This window comes from Furipterus horrens, unplaced genomic scaffold (assembly GCF_987537825.1).
Source record: "Furipterus horrens unplaced genomic scaffold, mFurHor1.1.pri manual_scaffold_5, whole genome shotgun sequence".
Classification (NCBI taxonomy): Eukaryota; Metazoa; Chordata; class Mammalia; order Chiroptera; family Furipteridae; genus Furipterus; species Furipterus horrens.
In genome coordinates, this window is record NW_028327175.1 from 109622994 (window position 1) to 109642555 (window position 19562).

The 19562-nt window shown below is 45.7% G+C and overlaps 1 protein-coding gene across 1 annotated transcript in view; it reads left to right on the forward strand.

Moving 5' to 3' along the window:
- The window catches only part of EMP2 (epithelial membrane protein 2), a 36054-nt gene extending 26118 nt beyond the window's left edge, over positions 1 to 9936 (forward strand). Inside the window, exons 4-5 of the mRNA XM_090277021.1 lie at positions 6783 to 6929; positions 9615 to 9936. Coding sequence (XP_090133147.1) covers positions 6783 to 6929; positions 9615 to 9802 — 335 coding nt within the window. The 3' untranslated portion in view covers positions 9803 to 9936. The remainder of the gene's footprint in view (positions 1 to 6782; positions 6930 to 9614) is intronic.
- Positions 9937 to 19562: the final 9626 nt, after the last annotated feature.

Genomic DNA, 19562 nt, shown 5'->3' on the forward strand with positions numbered 1-19562 from the left:
AGAACACAGGAGAAAGGCTTCCCTGTTCTCTGACTCCTCACCCCCTCCTTCACCCAACATTCTGGGAGGGGCCTGGCTGGGGCTTCGGCAGGCTGCAGCAGGGACGGGTCAGCTAGAGATAGGAGGGGTGTGGAGAAGCCAGAGGCTGCAGGGGACACCAACCCCACCTACGCTGTGCCCATTCTTCTCTGTTTTTCGGCCAAGTGGAACTTCCCTTTCTCATACTTTCTCAGCTTCAGGCCTCATCTCAATCTTTTCCCCCTTCTCATTTATCCAAGCCTCCCCTCTACACAGGCTCAGAGACTGTGTTTGACATTTGTGTCACTTCCCTTGAAAGCTGGCTCCTTTGTGAGCTGTGTGATCTTACCTTGGGCGGGTCATGCAGGCACTCAGAATATCAATATCCTCAGCTGTAAATGGAGGTAACAGCAATGCACCTGCCCTGCCTGCCTCTGTACATAAGCCGAAGCACACAAAAGGGCTTTGCAAATGCAGAAAATTCCACTTACAGTATGCCAACCATTCTCCTTCACTCTGGAGGGGATAACTCTATTTTCTGTTGTAGAACTGATGGAAGGGGCACTTTGGGTCCTGGTGCCTGATAAAATATACTGGATGTTCAGTTAAGTTTGATGTCTCAGATAAGACGTAAGTAATTTAGTTTAAGTATGTCCCAACTATTAACATGGGACATACTCATACTAAAAAAAGTTATTTGTTGTTTAGCTGGTATTCAAATTTAATATGCATTCTGTTTTATTGTGTTTGTTTTTTTTTGTTTGCCAAGTCTGGCAATCCTATTTAGGGAGCAAGGGACCCTGCTCACCGGCTCCTAAAGTCTCACCATTCAGTCAGTAGCAATATCAACATTCATAATACAAGCAGTAAAAATACCAATAGAAGCATCATTTGCTGAAGGTTTACTGTGAGGCACAGGGCTAAGTCCTTTACATAAATGATCTCACATCCCTACCCAGCAGGGACCGTTGGCCCTGTTAGATGGGGCAAGTGAGGCAGAGAGCAGATACCCACAGTTACACATCTAGGAGTAAGTGATGGAGCCAGGGTTTCAATCTAGATGTGATCGATTCTGAAACCTGCATTTTGAACCACGTCATGTGGTCCCTGCCACCGCCCCACGCCCTGGTCTCTTTATCTGCTATGCTAACCCTTGACCCTAGAACAACCATTCTTCCCTGTGTTCTGCAAGTCCCAGCTGTTGCAAGTGTGCAGGTCAGGTGGAAGGGCCGGCTGTGCTGCGTGGCAACGTCTCCAAACCTCTATCATTTGTGTTCCATATCCTCTACGTGGACTTATTTAATTCCCCGTTAGTTTTTCTTAAAATAACAGAGGTTGGCAAACTACCAGCCTAAGGCTGTCTGCCTCCATCACCCCGGCTTGGTGGAAACTCCCTGTCCAGCAGAGGTTTCAGGATCATGGATGAGAGAACAAATTTACCCAGGACACTGTCTTTTGTCCGGAGGGAGGAGAGGTGGCAAATCTCTCTAGTGGAGTAGAGCGTTGAACGCTTTGTCCTGGTCTGTTGGGGACCCCTGACCCACAGAGATCCCTTGGTGTCACAGATGAAATGAAGACTTCCCAGGCAGCTTGTGCTAGGGAAGAGAAGGCCGGCAAATGTCTGAGAGACAAATGCCTTGATTGCCTTCCTCCAAGGTCTTTTATTGAGTGCAGTGAGCGTAAGGGCATATAGCATGCCCGTAAAACTCATTGACCAATGTTAAACAGTGCTGATCACAGAAAACAGATATTGTTCAGGGATGACAATTGAAGGAACATTGAGATCTCCCTCAGGTCAGGGTGTGTTAGACACAAAGACTTCAGATGGCCATAAAATAGGGAGGATATGTTCATTCTGTGTTAAAGTTAAAACCTCTGCTGCTGGTACGATAAAGCGATCAAGTGAGGCAAAAGACAGGGCAAGCTTCAAAGGACATAAAGCATTTTCTCATGGCCTGATTCCCACTGGGGCTATACCAGCGAGGCATGTATGCACCCAGCTTCCCCAGTTTTCCAGTCAGGTCTTACAGGCGTCGTTTCCTTCACCTGGCCTGCGTGGGGCTCCAAGTCTCGTTACTTTCCCAGGGGGACCCCGACACTGGTCCCTTTTACTGAGGAGGGGATTTGGGAGATACAAGGTCAAGACTCATGAATCATCAATTAGCTTTAGACACTTGGGTTACAGTTGACAGTTACTGATTACACATATCAATGTAAAGAACACAGTGGCCACTCTGTGTTGGGGTCTGTTAAACATCCCAGTGCCATACTGTCAGCAGGTGCAAGGCTTCATACATTTTTTGCTACACACTGTTTATAATTAACTAAGAGACAAGAAAAGCAGAGCAAGCTCTAAAGCATAATATACTTTCTTTAAATCCAATTCCCATGGGAACCTCCTGAGCAACCTTCGAGTCATGTCTGCTGCTTAACATTCCCGGTGTTCCAGTCGAGTCTTACAGGCCTAGGGGCCTGGCTCGTGGCTTGGGCTACAATTCTCAGAACTACACAGAACAGTTCCCTACATCTCCCCCTTTTTTTGTTAAAAGAAACTTACCGTAGAAAGTTCTATAAAGCTTGCTATTTCCTTTTCTCAAATATGATCATGGGAAAAAACCTTGCACACACATTGGAGGACACAAATGATGATTAATAAGCATTGAGCTCCCCTTATTATAGCTGATTAATTTGGCCTTTTAGGTTGGTGGAAAAGGCACCCCATAAATGGTGTTGTACGTCAGCCTAAGAATGTTGACTAGAGTTCCATTTTAGTGGGGTGACACATAGTCTTGAGAATTCCAGGTTGCAGGTAAGTTGTTGTTGGGTGATCAGAGTATCTTGTTGATCTCCCAGCCACAACACAGCAGACTTCATGGCAGAGAGCCAGGCCAGGATTTCTTGGTTAATTTGTGTTTGCAACAGGATGTGAGTCTTTCAGGTCTTCAGTAAGACTAAGTTCCCTGGCCAGAATGGGTGTAGAGGCTTGTTAGGTGGATATACAAACCTGTAATGAGTAAACTTGTACAAAATGGTTAATTCACATAACAATGGCAATTTGACAGATCCTTACCTGTAAATTGAGCATTTTTGGTGAGGTTATAAACCTAGGACTTTCTGTGGGTAAAGCAGAGACAAGTCTATTTCTATAAAATACCAGGGGAGAGTTAAAGGGTTAAACAGTGGCAGCTATTCCCTGGGAGGGAGTTGGGAGTGTAGTGTGTCCCACTCCTGGTTCCTGCTCTTGAGGCTAGAGAAAGAGAAACAGATTTATTTTTGGTGATTACTGCATTCCTCTAGTGTGCTCAAAGTGGGCTGTTTTTATTATCCACTGACCTTGACAACTTTCACAGAGGCAGGCAAGATAGCAAGCTTGGGATTGCACCTCTTAAGTCTAAAATTTACAATGTTTCAAAGACTTATATGCTTACTTTTCCTTATTTCTTTTCCACTTCCATTTCCCTTCTTGAGTTACCCACTCCAATGCCCTTCCTTCCCATGCCATGCACGAGGGTGGCATGTATCTTTTTCCTTCATTCTTTCTTACCCTTACCCTTCACAGTCCTTCACCTTCTTAATTCCTTCTTTTTTCCTTCCTTTCCCTTCACTTTCTTAATCCTTTCTTTCTTCCTTCCTTCCCCCTACACAATCCTTCTCAACTTGCACAGACCATCTACGACTTACTCGGACTTCCTGCAACATACATAATCCTTTTGACCTAACATTCTTTCTACAAGAAACATAATGAATCCTTCAAAACTTAAACCTAGTTAGGTTGCTAAACATTGGATTTAGGGAGTACAACAGACCAGTAATTTAAACTGATTTTCTTTTGGTCAGGTTTAGAGGCAGAAATGATTAAGGAATAATAAGGGAGTTATCACAATTTTAAAAATTGTAAGTGTAGATTGCTGAATTAATTAGATTCTTTGGGGAAGGATCCATACTCCCCCTTTTTTGTTATTTAAGAAGATTTTGGTGGGCCTGTGTCAGCTGGTGGAGGTGGTGGGAGTCATTGTGGCTCTTTAGGATCCCAGGGGGCGGGGCTGGCAGAGCCGGTTATTTGGCAGGGATTGCAGCGCTCCGCATAGTCCCATCTCTCTCTCTCTCTCCTACTTCTGTCGGGGCTGCGGCTGCGGCATCTTCTAAGCCTGAGTTATTTTCCTTACTTTCCCTTTGTTTCTCTGAGGCTGCAGCGCTCTGAGCCACGGCAGTATGCAGCTTTAAGAAATGGTTGAAGCAAGCGAAAGTAAATTTTTTGCTTCTTTGGATAACCCTGATCCTATCCTTTCATAGGTTGTGGGTTATTTTTGTTGATTTGGTTTTGCCCTTCTCCTTTGCCTTTTGAGAGAGTGGGCGAGAGGAGATGAAAGCGAACCAAACCCCCCACCACAAAGTGTGGTGGAAAGAGGAAAGATCCTCCCTCCCCTATCTTAGTCACACTAGCGGCCTAACCGGAAAGAACCTGGTGCCACTGTCCCTTACCATGGGCTGAGGCATGCCAAAATTCCCTTCCGTTTCTGTGTGGCTGTCCATGATCATGGCTCATAGCCCCGCAGCCGGTTCAGGCGTCACTTTTCCTGAAGATGCCACGTTCGGGTGCCAGACAAGGCTGTCTGCCTCCAACGCCTCGGCTTGGTGGAAACTCCCTGTGCAGCAGAGGTTTCAGGATCACGGATGAGAGAACAAATCTGTCTAGTGGAGAAGAGCATTGAACACTTCTTCTTGGTCCCTTTTATTGAGGAGGCGATTTGGGAGATACAAGGTCAAGACTTACGAATCATCAATAAGCTTTAGACACTTGGGTCACAGTTGACTGTTACTGATTACAGGTATCAATGTAAAGAACACAGTGACCACTCTGTGTCAGGGTCTGTTAGACATGTATTTATATCTCAAAAGATGCGGGCAGATCTGGTGTCTAGTAACAACAGATATTCTTGGTTTGCAGACAGTCTGATTCTCAAGTCCTCACATGGCAGAGAGCAGAAAGAGGAAGCAAGCTATTGTGTCTGTTATTATAATAAGGGCACTAATCCCATTCCTGAGGACTCCACCCTCATGACCTAATTACTTGCTAAAGGCTCCACCATCACACTGGGGGTGAACATGTCAATATATGAATTTTAGGGGTGACACAAACATTCAGTCCGCAACAGCCATGTTTCCCATATTTACCCCATCACTTGGGGTACTTGCTCAAAACACAGATTCCTGGTGCCCACTCCAGGACTTAACTGCATCAGAATCTCAGGGAGATAGGCCAAGGAATCTGTAGTTTTAATAAGCCCCCAGGTGATTCCTGGAATTCGGCAAATTTAGGAAGTACTGGTCAAAGCTAGAGGGTCACTATCTTTGCCCTACATTAAACTTGACAACCCTGTCTTGCCTGATCCCAACACCACCAGAGATTCTGATTCATTTCATTTCATTGTAGTCTGCTAGAAGTTTTTATAATGGAGCTATAATTTACAAGCAAGAAAATGCAGACTTCTTAAGATCTCAGTTTAAAGAGTTTTGACAATTATGTATACACCCATGTAACCACCATCCAAGACAAGATAAAAAACATTCCATCACCCCAGGACGTCCCCTCGGGCCCCTTTCAGCTGGGTTCCCACCACCCCTGCCCCGAGGGCAGCCACTCTGATTTCTGTCACTGTAGTTCCCTTTTCCCTGTTCTTGGACTTCATACAATCGGATCAAGTGGTATGTTGGGGGTGGGGGTCCTGGCTTTGTTCCTGACTATAAGCAATGGGGGGAGGGGCTCCGTGTTCTCCAGTGATCCTAATGTGCAGCCAGAATGCACTAAGAACCATTGCTCCAAACATTTCATTAAGAACTGAAAATTATGTCTCCCTCTAATCACTTTTTAGACAAGATTGCCAAAAAAACAAAAAAGATTTCCCTTAGATTTTCCTCTGCAGCTTTGGGCACTGTCCCTTCCCCCATCTTACCTGCCTCCTGGTGATAATATCCAGCCCTTATAAAAAACCTCCCTTTTGGGGCACCCCCCTAAAATCCTCCCATGGGTGAGTTTACCCACTCCCAGCCTGCTGAGGCAGAAGCTATTGCTATCCCCATTTCACAGGTGAGTAAACTGAGGCCCACGCAGGTGGCTGCAGTCCCTGTACTCAAGCCCACCATACCCCTGCTGTGAGGGCTCCCGCTGTGTCCTTCCCCATGCGGCAGCTGCTCCCAACACTGGCTCCTTTCTCCACTCAGGCTCCCCTGTAGCAAACCCCACCCCTTCACGCCCCACTCTCTTAAGGCCAACTGAGCGAAACATTACTCTCATCTTAAGTAGCAAACAGAAGGTTCACTCTCTCAAATGTACTGTCAGAAAGTCGCTCAGTCCTGTGAGCCCTGAGTCCCCGAGAATCCCTCCAGAGGTCTCTCTAAAGTGCAAACACCCCATCCTGACCTGTCCCACCCTGACCTCTTGAACCAGAATCTGCCAGATTGGAACCTGAGGATTTGTACTTAAAAACAAATCCCCCATCCAAGAGCCAAGCATCTGGGAGCAGTGACCCAGACCAGGAAGAATGCAGAGCAGGTGGTTCTTGTTCCCTTTTTCAGATGAGGACACAGGATCATTGGGTCAAGTGCACAAATGGACCCTAGAGGGAGGAGGGTCGGGAAGACTCCTTGGCTGCCCTGTGCTCATACTGCACCCCCACTCGAGCTGTCGCTACCATTGCCACTCTGCACCCAGAACATTCCATCACCTGCGGTCCTCAGTCGTGTGCTCTTGTCTTTCCCCACAGATTACCCCACGATGCAGGCGGTCCAGGCCACCATGATCCTGTCCACCATTCTCTGCTGCATTGCCTTTCTGATCTTCTTGCTCCAGCTCTTCCGCCTGAAGCAGGGAGAGAGATTTGTTTTAACCTCCATCATCCAGCTTATGTCATGTAAGTAAAATGACAGGCTTCCTGGAATAAGCACTCCCTTCCCAGCCACCCATGAGGAGAAGCCAGGAGGAAAGTGGCAGGTCTGGATTTGGAAAGGAGAAGTTGGCTGCTATGCCATGGTGCCACCATGGGACATGTTATATTTGGGAGTTTGGATTTAGTTAGGGGGTCAGAGAAGGCATCCTTCCTGAGCTGGAATCTGTAGGATGAGTAGGAGTTGCTGTAGAACGTGCTCTGTTGGTACAGAGGGAAAGGAACAGTGTATTAGGCAGAGGGAACAGCATGGCCAAAGCCCTGTGATAGGAGAGACTGAGAGCTGGCCAGTGGGGCTGGAGTGTAGAGATGTGGGAACGGGGGTGGGGGGGGTGGCGGCAGCTGCTCCAGAGAGGCAGCTGGGGCCGGACTTCACGGGGTGTTGTCAGCCTTCTAGGATTTGAGTTCTTTGTCCCAAGCAGGTGGGAAGCCATCAACAGGTTTTTTGTTGTTGTTGTTGTTTTTTAAGGCTAGTTGGTGTTAGAAGTGCCCACTTTGGGCCAGGCATTTGTGGGCTACTGGAGACACAGAGATGAACAAGATACAGCTTCCGTCCTGGAGAGACTTATAGGAGAAAGGTGTCTCAGAGCACTTTCTCTGCTTACGGATTTTAGTGAGGCTGGACTCAGACGAAGAGGCCTGGGCCACAACATCACCATTTGTTGTTGCTTCTCAGCAGAGTTAAAGCTTCCTGATGACAAAAGCTGGAAGCCACTCCCATTGTCCTTCCTAATCTGGAGTGAATGGGTGTCTTGACAAGGATGAGAAATCTGAGCTTTGGAACCAACCTGCTGCTGGGTTCTAACCACCACCTCCTTCTAGCTGTCTGCCTCCCAGACTGCATTCCCTGCAGCCCAGGGTCAATTCCAGATCTTGTTTCATTACCAGCATGCTAGGGTGATCTGTGTGCCTGGGACTATCTGTTTTAAACCTGAGCCCTGCATCCCAGGAAACCCCTTGGTCCTGGGCAGAGTGGGATGGTTGGTCACATACAGCATCCTCTTGGGGCACATCGACTGGCCAGCCAGGGAGCAGGCAGGTGATTAAAGCATTTTAGGTATAAAAGACCTTGAAAGGCCACTTGGTCTCTGAGCTGCAGGTCCACTAGGATCCCTCTGTCTAAAGTGGAAACCCCAAAGCCCCATCTTGACCTCTTGAATCAGAGTCTGCTAGGTTAGAACCTGGGGATTTGTATTCTCACCCATGAGCCCAGCACTTGGGAGCAGTTACCCAGACCCAGTGAGGCTGAGAGAAGCAATACGACTTGCCCAAGGGCACCACTGAGGGGCCATCTGCTCTACGTCTCCGTTACTTTGTTTGTATTTCCCAGTAAGGGGCATGGATACCCCACTACTCACCCCATTAAAGGCAAGTGAATCTCGTCACGTAACAGGCAGAAGGGCTGTTGGAGAATTATCCATTGAAGTTTATTTTCTGTCATATCTCCATTTGTCTATTTGTCTCTAAGGCCATTTAGTCAAAACTTGTTACCTTAATATATATGTACATAGGAAGATTCCCCTGATTTTGATACAAGAGTCACACACCCCTTTCCCATCCACAATAACTAATTTGATCATGCTCTGGTCCAAGGACCTGCCCCTCCCTCTTCTGCCCACCCCTGCAGTGTCTAGACGCCATATCAACCAGTGATGTTCAGGTTTGAGCAACAGAGGCTCTAACTTCTGAAAGAGATGTGATGCTGGGGCAGCTCGCAAGAATCAAAGGGAAAGCCGAAAACCAGGTCTTAAGTAGAGGATCCAGGCAGCAGGAACTGATGGGCAGTCACTTCAGAGAGATGCTGGCAGAATCGGTGTGAATCAGAAGACAGTGTGACTTTGCTCTAGATTCAAATCCCCAGCAACAACAGTCTGGTCAGCAGATAGTCATACACTCAACCCCCAGCCAGATAAGGGCTGGGCACCCTGCTGGAGAGTCTTACCTCTGGTCAGGAGAGGCAATAAGTCCCCCAAGGAAAGTTAGGGTACTTAACCTCATACTAACATTAATGTCTGTAAGTCAATTAAAATGCTTTTGACTGCAAGTACAAAAAAAATCCAAGGAACAGCAACTTCAGCTGTAAAGACTTTTACTTTTTTTATATAACAAATAGCCTGGAGGTGGAAGGTGCCAGAGTTGGTTTGGCAGCTCAGCAGCAGTACACAAATCCCCACTCTTTTCATCCTTTTATGTTATCATTTTCAGAGTGTCAGTGACAACCTTCTTATGGTCCCAAAAAGGCTGCCACAGCTCCAGACATCCCATCCTGACCTAACAGTATCTAAAGTAGTATGCAAAGGAAAGTATAGAGCTGAGTAGTTGGGGACAGAAATTATACAGGGCCTGCAAAACCTAAACTATTTACTGTCAGGCTGACCCCTGGCTTAAGTCAATTATGACTTATCCTTTGGGCTGGGCATATGGCTGCCCAAATAAAAATTGGGTTCAACTAGCAAAGAATGGGAAGCAAAATGGTAACAGGGGAGGCAGTGATATTCTGCTGCAAATATTAGTTATAACTTTTCCAACAGACTAAAATAAATACCTATAATAATAAAAGCTTAAATTGATCATCTCTGGCCACAGTCCTCTAAGGTACCTGGAACACATGACAGTCCGTGACTTATTGGTATCTTCACTCTCTTCTGACAGGCCTGTGTGTCATGATTGCAGCTTCCATTTACACAGACCGACGCCAAGATATTCACAAAGAAAACATCCATCTCTATGAGCAGATCTCGGATGGCACATATGGCTACTCCTTCTTTCTGGCGTGGGTGGCCTTCGCGTTCACCTTTATCAGCGGCCTCATGTACCTGATGCTGAGGAAGCGCAAATAGACACCAGGAGCTCAGTCTGTTTCACTGCAGTACAAAATCCACATTCAGATAACCATTTTGTATATAATCATTTTTTTGTGGTTTTTCTAGCAAACATATTGTTTCCTTTAAAAGCCAAAAAAGAGAGAGAAAAAGAGAGAAGAGTTTTTGCATTCTTCAGATCAGGGCGTAGACTATGAAGGCTGGAATTCAGAACTCTCGCCCATCCTAAGGTCTCAACAACACAAAGCCAAAAATCCAGCCATACTCAAATCCAAAAATGTTCAGCAGGATGTTTCTTGACCACAGAGATGTGATGGGATAACAAAAGACCAAGAAAGCCAGGTCTGGGGCATATCTTCCCCTAGGTTTGGGCCACACCAAGCCCTGCTCACCTCAGCTTCTCTTTCTGAATCTTTTGGTGTTAGTGGTGGAAGACGGGGTGGGCTCGTGCAGGTGAGGGATGAAACCTCAGGTGTTTTGTCAAGTTCCATGTGAACAACAAGTATGGGCCCTGGTGTTCTGTTTATATCCAGACCATAGCCCCTAATCACCTAGAATGGTAAAATGGTCAGGGTCCAGAAAATGCCATCCAAATTTGCAGACAACATCACCTGCTTGCCATAGGAAAATGAGGGGGCGGGGGGGGGGGGGCATCAGATTTGGGTTCACCCTGAGGCAAAGACTTTCAACCTGTGATCACTAGCACACCTTGTAAAATGCAGACTGTTGGGTACTCCCACGCAAGAACTACAAAATCACAGTCTTCAGGGATGGGGCCCTGGAAGCCTGCATTTCTAACGCATTCCTCTGTGATGCTTAACATGCCTTAAAGTTGAGGACCACAGCCCCTGGGACAGTGGAAGAGAGCTGCCTCACAAATATTAAAGATCTCATCAAGCTAAGGAGCTGGGTCTAGACCCTGATGCAGACCAAAGCCCTGGTCTCTGTCAGGTCTTGATTTTTCACTGTCTCCTCCACAGCTGCTCTCATCTGGATCACCCAAACGCCAGTCACAGGCCACACATCCCAATAGCCAGCCACCCTGGGGGGCGCAGCCTTCTTATAACCCTAAGTCAGAAGGCTTCTCCCTTCTTTTGCCCTGCCGGTTAAGCTGGCTGGCTTTTACTAACCCCATTTCTAGAGCCTCAGAGGACCTGTCTACCATTCATTTATTCATTCCTTCATTCATTTGTCAGCATAAGTTATGGAATGCTTGCATGTGCCAGACATAAAGATACCATGTCCAGATAATTTCCTTATTGGACTCATTGTTTAATGGAGGAGAGATTAAAAACCAATTAGGAAAACTAATTAAAAACTGTGATGAAGGCTGCAAAGAACACAAGGATTGAAAAGCAAGGCAGGTGGGGTGGGGTGGGGTAGGAGGGAACCTGCTGTGTGCCTGCCTATCTAAATTCTGCCAGAGGCACGGAGATCAGCCTGAATATTGCTCACTCAGCCCATGCAGGTGGCATTAATTTGGCAGCATCATCTGTTCCACCAAGAGAACATTTACTTCCATGGAGCATCCCAGGGTCCCAACAGCCACTGAAGCAGTGAGAGGAGTCAGGTCGCCATGGTTCTCACTTTAATGGCCACAAGCGCCACTCGGCGGAATCTGCCTTGCCAGGGTCTGAGTGAGCGAGCACTCCAGACAATTCTGAGACTACACTGAGAAATACAGCTTTAGGGAGTTTCTCTTTAGGTGTAAAAGCACCGTGAGGTGTGGGGCAATGTGGGTGACCCTGGGAAGCACCCCATCGAAGAAGCTCTTTGCGCCTCACTGCCTTTTTTCCTCTGGTGGTTTGAGAATGCTGCCGGGGAGGTATGCCTGGCTGGTGTGAGACCTGTCTGCCATGTCTCAGAGCACTGGTGCCACCTCAGTGCTTCTGCACTTGACCTGCTGAGTGGCCCGATGTCAGCCCAGTTCCAGTGGAGCAGGGGAGGCATCTGATTTAAATAGTTTTAGGGCCGTTGTGGACTCCTCTTCAGTGCAGGATTGGGTTTTTCTGTCCATCTACTCATTTGTTCATGTATCGTCTGTTCATTTTCAATAGAGTACTCCATGCACTGTGTGAGGCTCTGAAAACACAGCAGTGAGCAAATCCAGACATCCTTCCTGGACAGGACACCCTCTCCACAGAGGGGGTGCACAGTGCAGGGTGACATTGGGGAGGTGACAGGAGAGATTGCCATCTCCTGAAAAACTCATTAGGCAGGTGGTGATTAGGAGCATGTCACACCCTTGGGGTTTGCAGGATGTTCCATGAGCCTCTGGGGGAAGGTGGGTCTAAAGTGCCCCATGTGGCTTTTCTATAGTTTCCTGGTGGCCACAATGGAAAACAACCCTCAGAACCAGAATCCGGAAAACCTAATTCCCAAGCAGTGCATTGATTTCTTCTCCAAAACTTTAGGGGTCTGTGAGAATCTGAAATGACCCCATGGATTTTCCTGGCTGGTTGCCACTACTGTACAGCATTCAGTTTCCACAGCCATTGTGATGCTGAGACCTCATTAGAGCTGCCTCCCTGTGTTGGGGAGGTGGGAAGGGGGTGAGGGTATGAGGGAGGAAATACCCACATTTCTTACCTGTAGGCAGAACCAACCCTCACTTGGTGCTTACTATCAGTTATGCAAGAACAACAACAAATGAAATTAACTCAGACATCTGAGAAGCAAACATTAGGACCAAACATATTACTGGTAACAACGGTATTTGAAGGAACTGTAGTTTGTGCATTTTAAGATATTTTTATACAGTACTGTAATTCTTTCATTGAGGGGCTCTGGATGGAGGCTAACTCGTTTTGTTATTTGCATTAAAATGACTTTGGGTCTCTGTCCAAATGAGTTTGGAAAATTGATTTGTTGCTCTGAGTGAATGTATATATTTATACCTGAAAACGGGAAGACTGGAGACTTTCCCCCACTCCTCCACACTCTGCTGCAGGTTATTGGCCTGTGCACATCCCTGATCAACAGGCTGTGGTCCTGGGATGCTCTGTATTAACATAATGAGGACACCTGGACTCCCACGCCTGTAGTAAACACACTAAACATAGTAGGTTATATAGAAGCTGTAGCATCATTTAAAATCTGCCTGGGTGGGGAGTGGGGAATTACTAAACTGGCTAATAATTAAAAGGCTACTTAACAATACAGCGCATTGGACAGTTTTGTATATTGGGGGAGTGGTGGTGGCAGGGAAATGCAGGGAGCGGCCTAGAGGTTAAGTGTGAATCTTGGTTTGTGGACAAATGTGATTTTTAGGGTAGTTAGATACTTTCTACTTAATGTGCCTTTAAAAATAGTACATTTTCTATGTTTTGTATAATCTGAAACTGTACATGAACAATAAAGTTGAAGACCAAATCACCCAAAGAAAGACTCTAATGTTCCCAACTGTGCCAATGTCTAAGTTAAAATGCTGCCATTTTGAGAGGCAGAGAGGTTATTTGGTATCAAATCAAGGTGATAATGTGGTTTTTACAGCGAGCAGTTGATGTCTGACAGTTTATCACGGGACGATCTCCACTGCCTTTGACTCTTTAAAGGGGTGGCCTCCTAAGTGGACAACCAGCAGCTGCACAGAACCTGTGCTTTGAAAGGGTCCTACACATGGTTAATGAGCAGCTATCACCGTCTTAAAATTCTTCATGATGTTTCAGCAAACAGCTTCACATTCTCATTTTGCAATGGTACCTGCAAATTATGTAGCCATTCCTGTTCTTTTTTTCAATTACAGTTTACATGCAATATATTTTGTATTAGTTTCAGGTGTATAGCATAGTGATTAGACAATCATTTACTTTACAAAGTGCTCCCCCTGATATTTCCTAACCAGTCCTGTTATTTATCTGTATTTAATGAAGACTTCTGCTTTAAAGGGTTGAGTGATGATGAGAATAAGACTATTTGTACAGCATACTCCACTGAAAAAAAGAAAAATTCAGCCATAAAAAGAGAGATTGAGAGATCTTTATTTTTTATCCAAGGACTGCCAAAAGTAGTAAAAGCTTTCTATCTAGGGAACCAACATGCCTTTATCTCCACCAAGGGGTTGCAAACACAAACTTCCAGGGGCCACTGCCCATATTCTTTGTTTCTGGGTTTTGGTTTTTTTCCATGTGGCACTACAAACCACTCAGGTTCATACTTCTTCCATTCAGGAAATTATCTTTTTCATTCACTAAATATTTGCGGCCTAGCATGATTTATCCTGGAGTATGAAATTCTGTGTCTGGTTTAGAACTTGCCATACCCATCCCCGCAAATCTCCAAATCCTTGGATTCTCCACTCATTTAAATTGTAAGCTTCAGGCAGAAAGAATCTCAGGAAAGCCATCTTTTCTTCCATTTTGCCTGTACATGGACCATGTTTGCCTCAAGATTGACTCTCTTGTAGGAGTTTACTGAAGGCTCTAAAAAGATAGACATGGCAACGCCTGATGTGCTTCTACAACTTTTTTCTGCTACTATAACATCCATAGGTACATGGTTGATGTAAAATAGGTGGCAATTCAAACCAGTGTTAAACTATGGCCCATGAACCAAATCAGCACACCACCTGATTTTGTAAAGTTTTATTGGCACACAGCCACACCTACTAATTTACATATTCTTCCTGGCTGTTGTCAAAAACAGAGTTGAGTAATTACAAAAGAAACCATATGGATCACTAAACCTAAAACATTTACTGTCTGACCCTTTACAGAAAAAGTTGGCCAAACCTTGGCGCAAACTAAATGCTTTACAATAGCAATGCAAGGGCCACTGCTTCCCAGCCTGGAATAGCAGGTCGTCGCTGCCCTCTGCTCTGCCACCTCCCCTCAGCCTATGCCACATTAAAGTGTCTGTTGCTTGTAGCACCCACATTTAGGATTAGTGTTCTTAGTTGCAAGCAACAGTGACTGCGTCTGATTTAGACAGGAAAGGAATTTATTAAAAGGAAATCATCCCTGGCCAGGTAGCTCAGTTGGTGGGAGCATCGTCCCATACACCAAAAGGTTGTGGGTTTGATTTTGGTCAGGGCATATACCTGACTTGAAGGTTCAATTCCTGGTTGGTGCCTTTTTGGGAGACAACCAATCAATATTTCTCTTTCACATCGATATTTCATTCTCTCTCTCTTCCTTCCCCTCTCTCTAAAAATAAAATATTCTTGGTTGAGGATTAAAAAAAAAGGAAATCAGACCATTCATTAAAAAAATAAATAATTTTCAAGATGGTGGTGTAGGCAGACATGGCTCACATCTTTGCACAACCACATCAAAATTACAACTAAAATATAGAACAACCATCAGCCAGAACCATCAGAAATTAAGTTGAATGGAAGTCTGACAACTATGAATTTAAAGAAATCACATCCATCAAGATGGGTAGGAGGGACGCAGACACAGAACAGGCTGGTCCCTCACCCACATGTGGTGGATAAAAATTCGGTTGGGAGACCTGAGGAGCGAGGAGTCCCATCCCCACACCAGGCTCCCTGGCACTGGAACGCCATACCAGGAATTGAAGTCCCCACAATTTCTGGCTGCAAAAACCAGTGGGGACTGAGTTGGTGAAAGAAACTGCTGGAGCCCCAAGCAGTTTCTCTTAAAGAACCTGCACCCAGGGACTCACCTACTCAGACTCACTCCCTCTGAGCTCCAGCACTGGAGTAGCAGCTTGAAAGGCACCAGTGGTGTACAGGGAAGAACTGAAGTGTCTGGCATCAAGGAGAGCAGAGGCCATTGTCTCTTTTATAAACCCTCCCCCTACAGAGCTGGCAAGCTGGTGCCATATCTGAGACTCCATCAACCTGGCTAACACTGTTTGACCCGCCTAGGAGCTCCCTAGAAACTCCACCCCACCCAAGCTGCTTTTCCATATGAATGGCTGGTCATGGCTCATGCTTCACAACTTCCTAAATCCTATCGAACAAGAAACAAATGGCTTCAATGAGCTCCAGGCCTGGCACTACCAGCAGCCAGCTTATATTCACAGCTTGGCTTTGCCTGGGAGTCTCCAAGCCCAGCACAAGTAGCAGTCATCTCATATTGTTTTATACCTTAGGCAGAGCTCCCCAGGAAAAACACAGGTGGGGATGACCTTGGCCTGCACCACCCAGGAAACCCCAGGACCAGCTACAGACCATGTCGGAGCACCACCACCCTGTCCCTGCACAGCTGATCCCCCATGGAGGGCTGAGGTTGGTGGTCAGTGGTCATAGCCAGGACCTCCCATTGACCTGCCAACAGAAAATAAGGCTCAACCATAAAAGGAGGGTGTACTCAGGCCACATGAAGAGTGCACCCTGTGTACCCAGCTTGGGAGTTAGGGGAGGCTGGGCTACTGGACCCTACAGGACACCTACTATATTAGTTAGACCATACTACCAAGACACAGAGTCAAACCAGCTCTACCTGGTACACAGAAACAAATACAGATGGGATGCCAAATTGAGGAGGCAAAGAAATATGACCCAAATGAAAGAACAGAACAAAACCCCAGAAAAAGAACTAAACGAAATGGAGATAGTCAACCTATCAGATGCAGAGTTCAAAACACTGGTGATAAGGATGCTGAAAGAAGTGATTGAGTATGGCCACAAAATAAAGGAAGAAGTGAAGGTTATACAAAGTGAAATAAAAAATATATATACAAGGAACCAACAGTGATGGAAAGGAAACCAGGATTCAAACCAATGATTTGGAACAAAAGGAAGAAATAAACATTCACCTGGGACAGAAAGAAGAAACAAGAATAAAAAAAATTAAAAAAAAGGAGAAGATTAGGAACCTCTGGGACAACTTTAAATGTACCAACATCCGAATCACAGGGGTGCCAAAAGGAGAAGAGGGTGAGCAAGAAATTGAAAACTTATTTGAACAAATAATGAAGGAAAACTTCCGAAATTCAGTGAAGGAAATAGACATACAAGTCCAGGAAGCACAGAGTCCCAAACAAGCTAGACCCAAAGAGGACCACACCAAGGCACATCATAATTAAAATGCCAAAGGTTAAAGATAAAGAGAGAATCTTAAAAGCAGCAAGAGAAAAGCAGTTACCTACAGAGGAGTTCCCATAAGACTATCAGCTGATTTCTCAAAAGAAATTTTGTAGGCAAGAAGGGTCTGGCAAGAAACATTCCAAGTGATGAAAAGCAAGGACCTACAATCAAGATTACTCTACCCAGCAAAGTCATCATTTAGAACGAACGGAAGGGTAGATAAAGTGCTTTCCAGACAAAGTAAAGCTAAAGAAATTCTTCATCATCAAGCCATTATTATATGAAATGTTAAAGGGACTATTCAAGAAAAAGAAGATCAAAACTATGAACAGTAAAATGACAACAAACTCAACTATCAACAAATGAATTCAAAAAACAAACAAACAAACAAAAAACTAAGCAACAAGCAGAACCAGGATAATTTGGAGGGTTATCAGCTGGGATGGGGAAGGGGGAGAACAAGGGAAAAGGTGCAGCAATCAAGAAGCATAACTGATAGGAGCGAAATACACAGGGGGATGTTAAGAACAGTACAGTATAGGAAAGGGAGAAGCCAAAGAACTTCCATGCACAACCCATGGACATGAACTAAGGGGGAGGGCTGTTGTTGAAGGGAAAGGGGGGAGTGGGTGGAGTGGGGCAAAGGGAAAATTTGGGTCAACTGTAACAGCATAATCAATAAAACATATTGTTTTTAAAAAAGGCACTCAGGTTGCATACAAGCTTGGAAGTATGCAGCCAACCACCACCCTCCACCACCACCCCTGATTGCCCTAGATTGTTCCACAGGACAGTTTGGTAAGGAGACGACTGCCATGAGAAGATGGTACCATGTGCATCAGGAACCTGATGTTATAATACCTCTGACAGAAATCATCGGTGCTTTCCCTAATTATTTTGATTCTGAGCCTGGCTGGGTCATGTGACCATGCCCTTGCTGCAGAGGAGGCCGGAAAATGATTACTGGGAGTTTTTAATTATGTGGTGGGTAGTAATGTCCACAACTCACCAAGACTCAGAAAGAAGGGGATTCCCCAATAAATGAAGCGGCTCAGATACTGAGCAGTGGAGAGGATGGTAAATGCCTGTTAATCCCATCAGTAGTTCTCTATTTACCCACATCTAATCGAGTGCTTCCCAAATTGTATTAAAATCCCACCTATATTGACCTTGATTTAGGTTTGAACAGCCTGCACTATTATTTACTGAACATTTTTCTTTAAATTAACTTTTTAATATAAATATTTATATAAATGTTATATAAATTTATTCAAAAAGAAACTATAAAGTAAGTTAAAAATCAGTATTAGGGTGGCATAGTTAAATGCGGTACTTAAATCCTCCCACAATCACATCAAAATCACATTAAACTATAGAACAACCGCCATTCAGAACTGCCTGAGATCTAGCTGAACAGAAGTCATACAACTAAGGATACAAAGAAGAAGCCACTTTGAGACTGGTAGGAGGGGTGAAGATGCAGAATGGGATGACCTCAAACCCATATGTGGCAGATAAAAATATGGAGGAATATCTCAGATAAAAAGGTCCCCTTTGAGGAACGAGGGGTCCCAGCCCCACACCAGGCCCCCAGCCCAGGGTTCCAGTATGAGAAAGAGAAGTCCCCATAACTTCTGGCTGTGAAAGCCAGCAGGGATTGAGGCTGAGTGAGGTCGAGGGTTATTGGAGTCCCAGGAGATCCTCTAAAAGGGTCCACAGGGACTCACTTGGACTTACTCCCTCTGAGTTCCAGCACTGGGGTACTAGGGACATTCGAGAAGGAACTGAGTTGTCTGGCATCGGGGCAAGAGCTAGAAGAGGGATGACAGAGCCCTCCCCCAACAGAGCTGGCACACAGGCACCATATCTGAGTCTCCATCAACCTGGCTCTCACTGTTCACCTCGCCCTAGTGATTCCCTGAGATCCTGCCTCACCCAACTTGTGGGCCCAACCCTACCCATTTCCAGTGGCTTTTCCACACAAACAGCCTATCTTTACTCATGCTTTGGACTTTCCTAAAATCTCTCAAACAAACAGCATCTGGCCTCAGTGTGCCATGTACATCTTGCTAAGTGGCCCCAGGCCCAGCACTAGCAGCAGCCTGCCATGGTTTGTAGCTTGGCCTCTCCTGGACACCTCCAAGCCCAGCATAAGTAGCAGTCATCTGCAGATCATTTTGTAGCTTATGTCAGGTGTTCCAGTGCAGGGCAGAATTGGCAACTGACTTCCTAGGAGGCTCCAAAGCCAGAACACCCAGTAGACAGCTTCAGACCACATCAAAGCACCACCCAACCTCTTCCACAAGGGACACTCTCAAGGGGAAAACTCAGTAGGGACCAGAGCCCTGCTGAAGTAAGTCCTGTTCCATGGAGTTGACCCCTGCACAACTGAGCCTCTAGGGTGGTCGCAGCCTGTCCTTGCAGGCAATTGACCCAGGGGTAAATCCCTCCTATTGAGGTGCCAACAGCAATCAAAGCTCTATTACAACAGGAAGGTCACACAGCCCCCACAGGGTATGCATCTGGAGTGCCCAGCTCGGGTGGTCAGGGAGACCATGCCACTGCACCCTACAGGACACCTACTACATTAGGTCACTTGACCAAGCCCAGGAGAGATGGTAGCCCTACCTAATACACAAAAACAAACACAGGGAGGCTGCTGAAATGAGAAGACAAAGAAACATGTTCCAAATGAAAGAACAGAACTCCAGAAAAAGAACTAAATGAAATGGAGACAAGCAACCTACTAGATGCAGAGTTCAAAACACTGGTTCTAAGTATGTT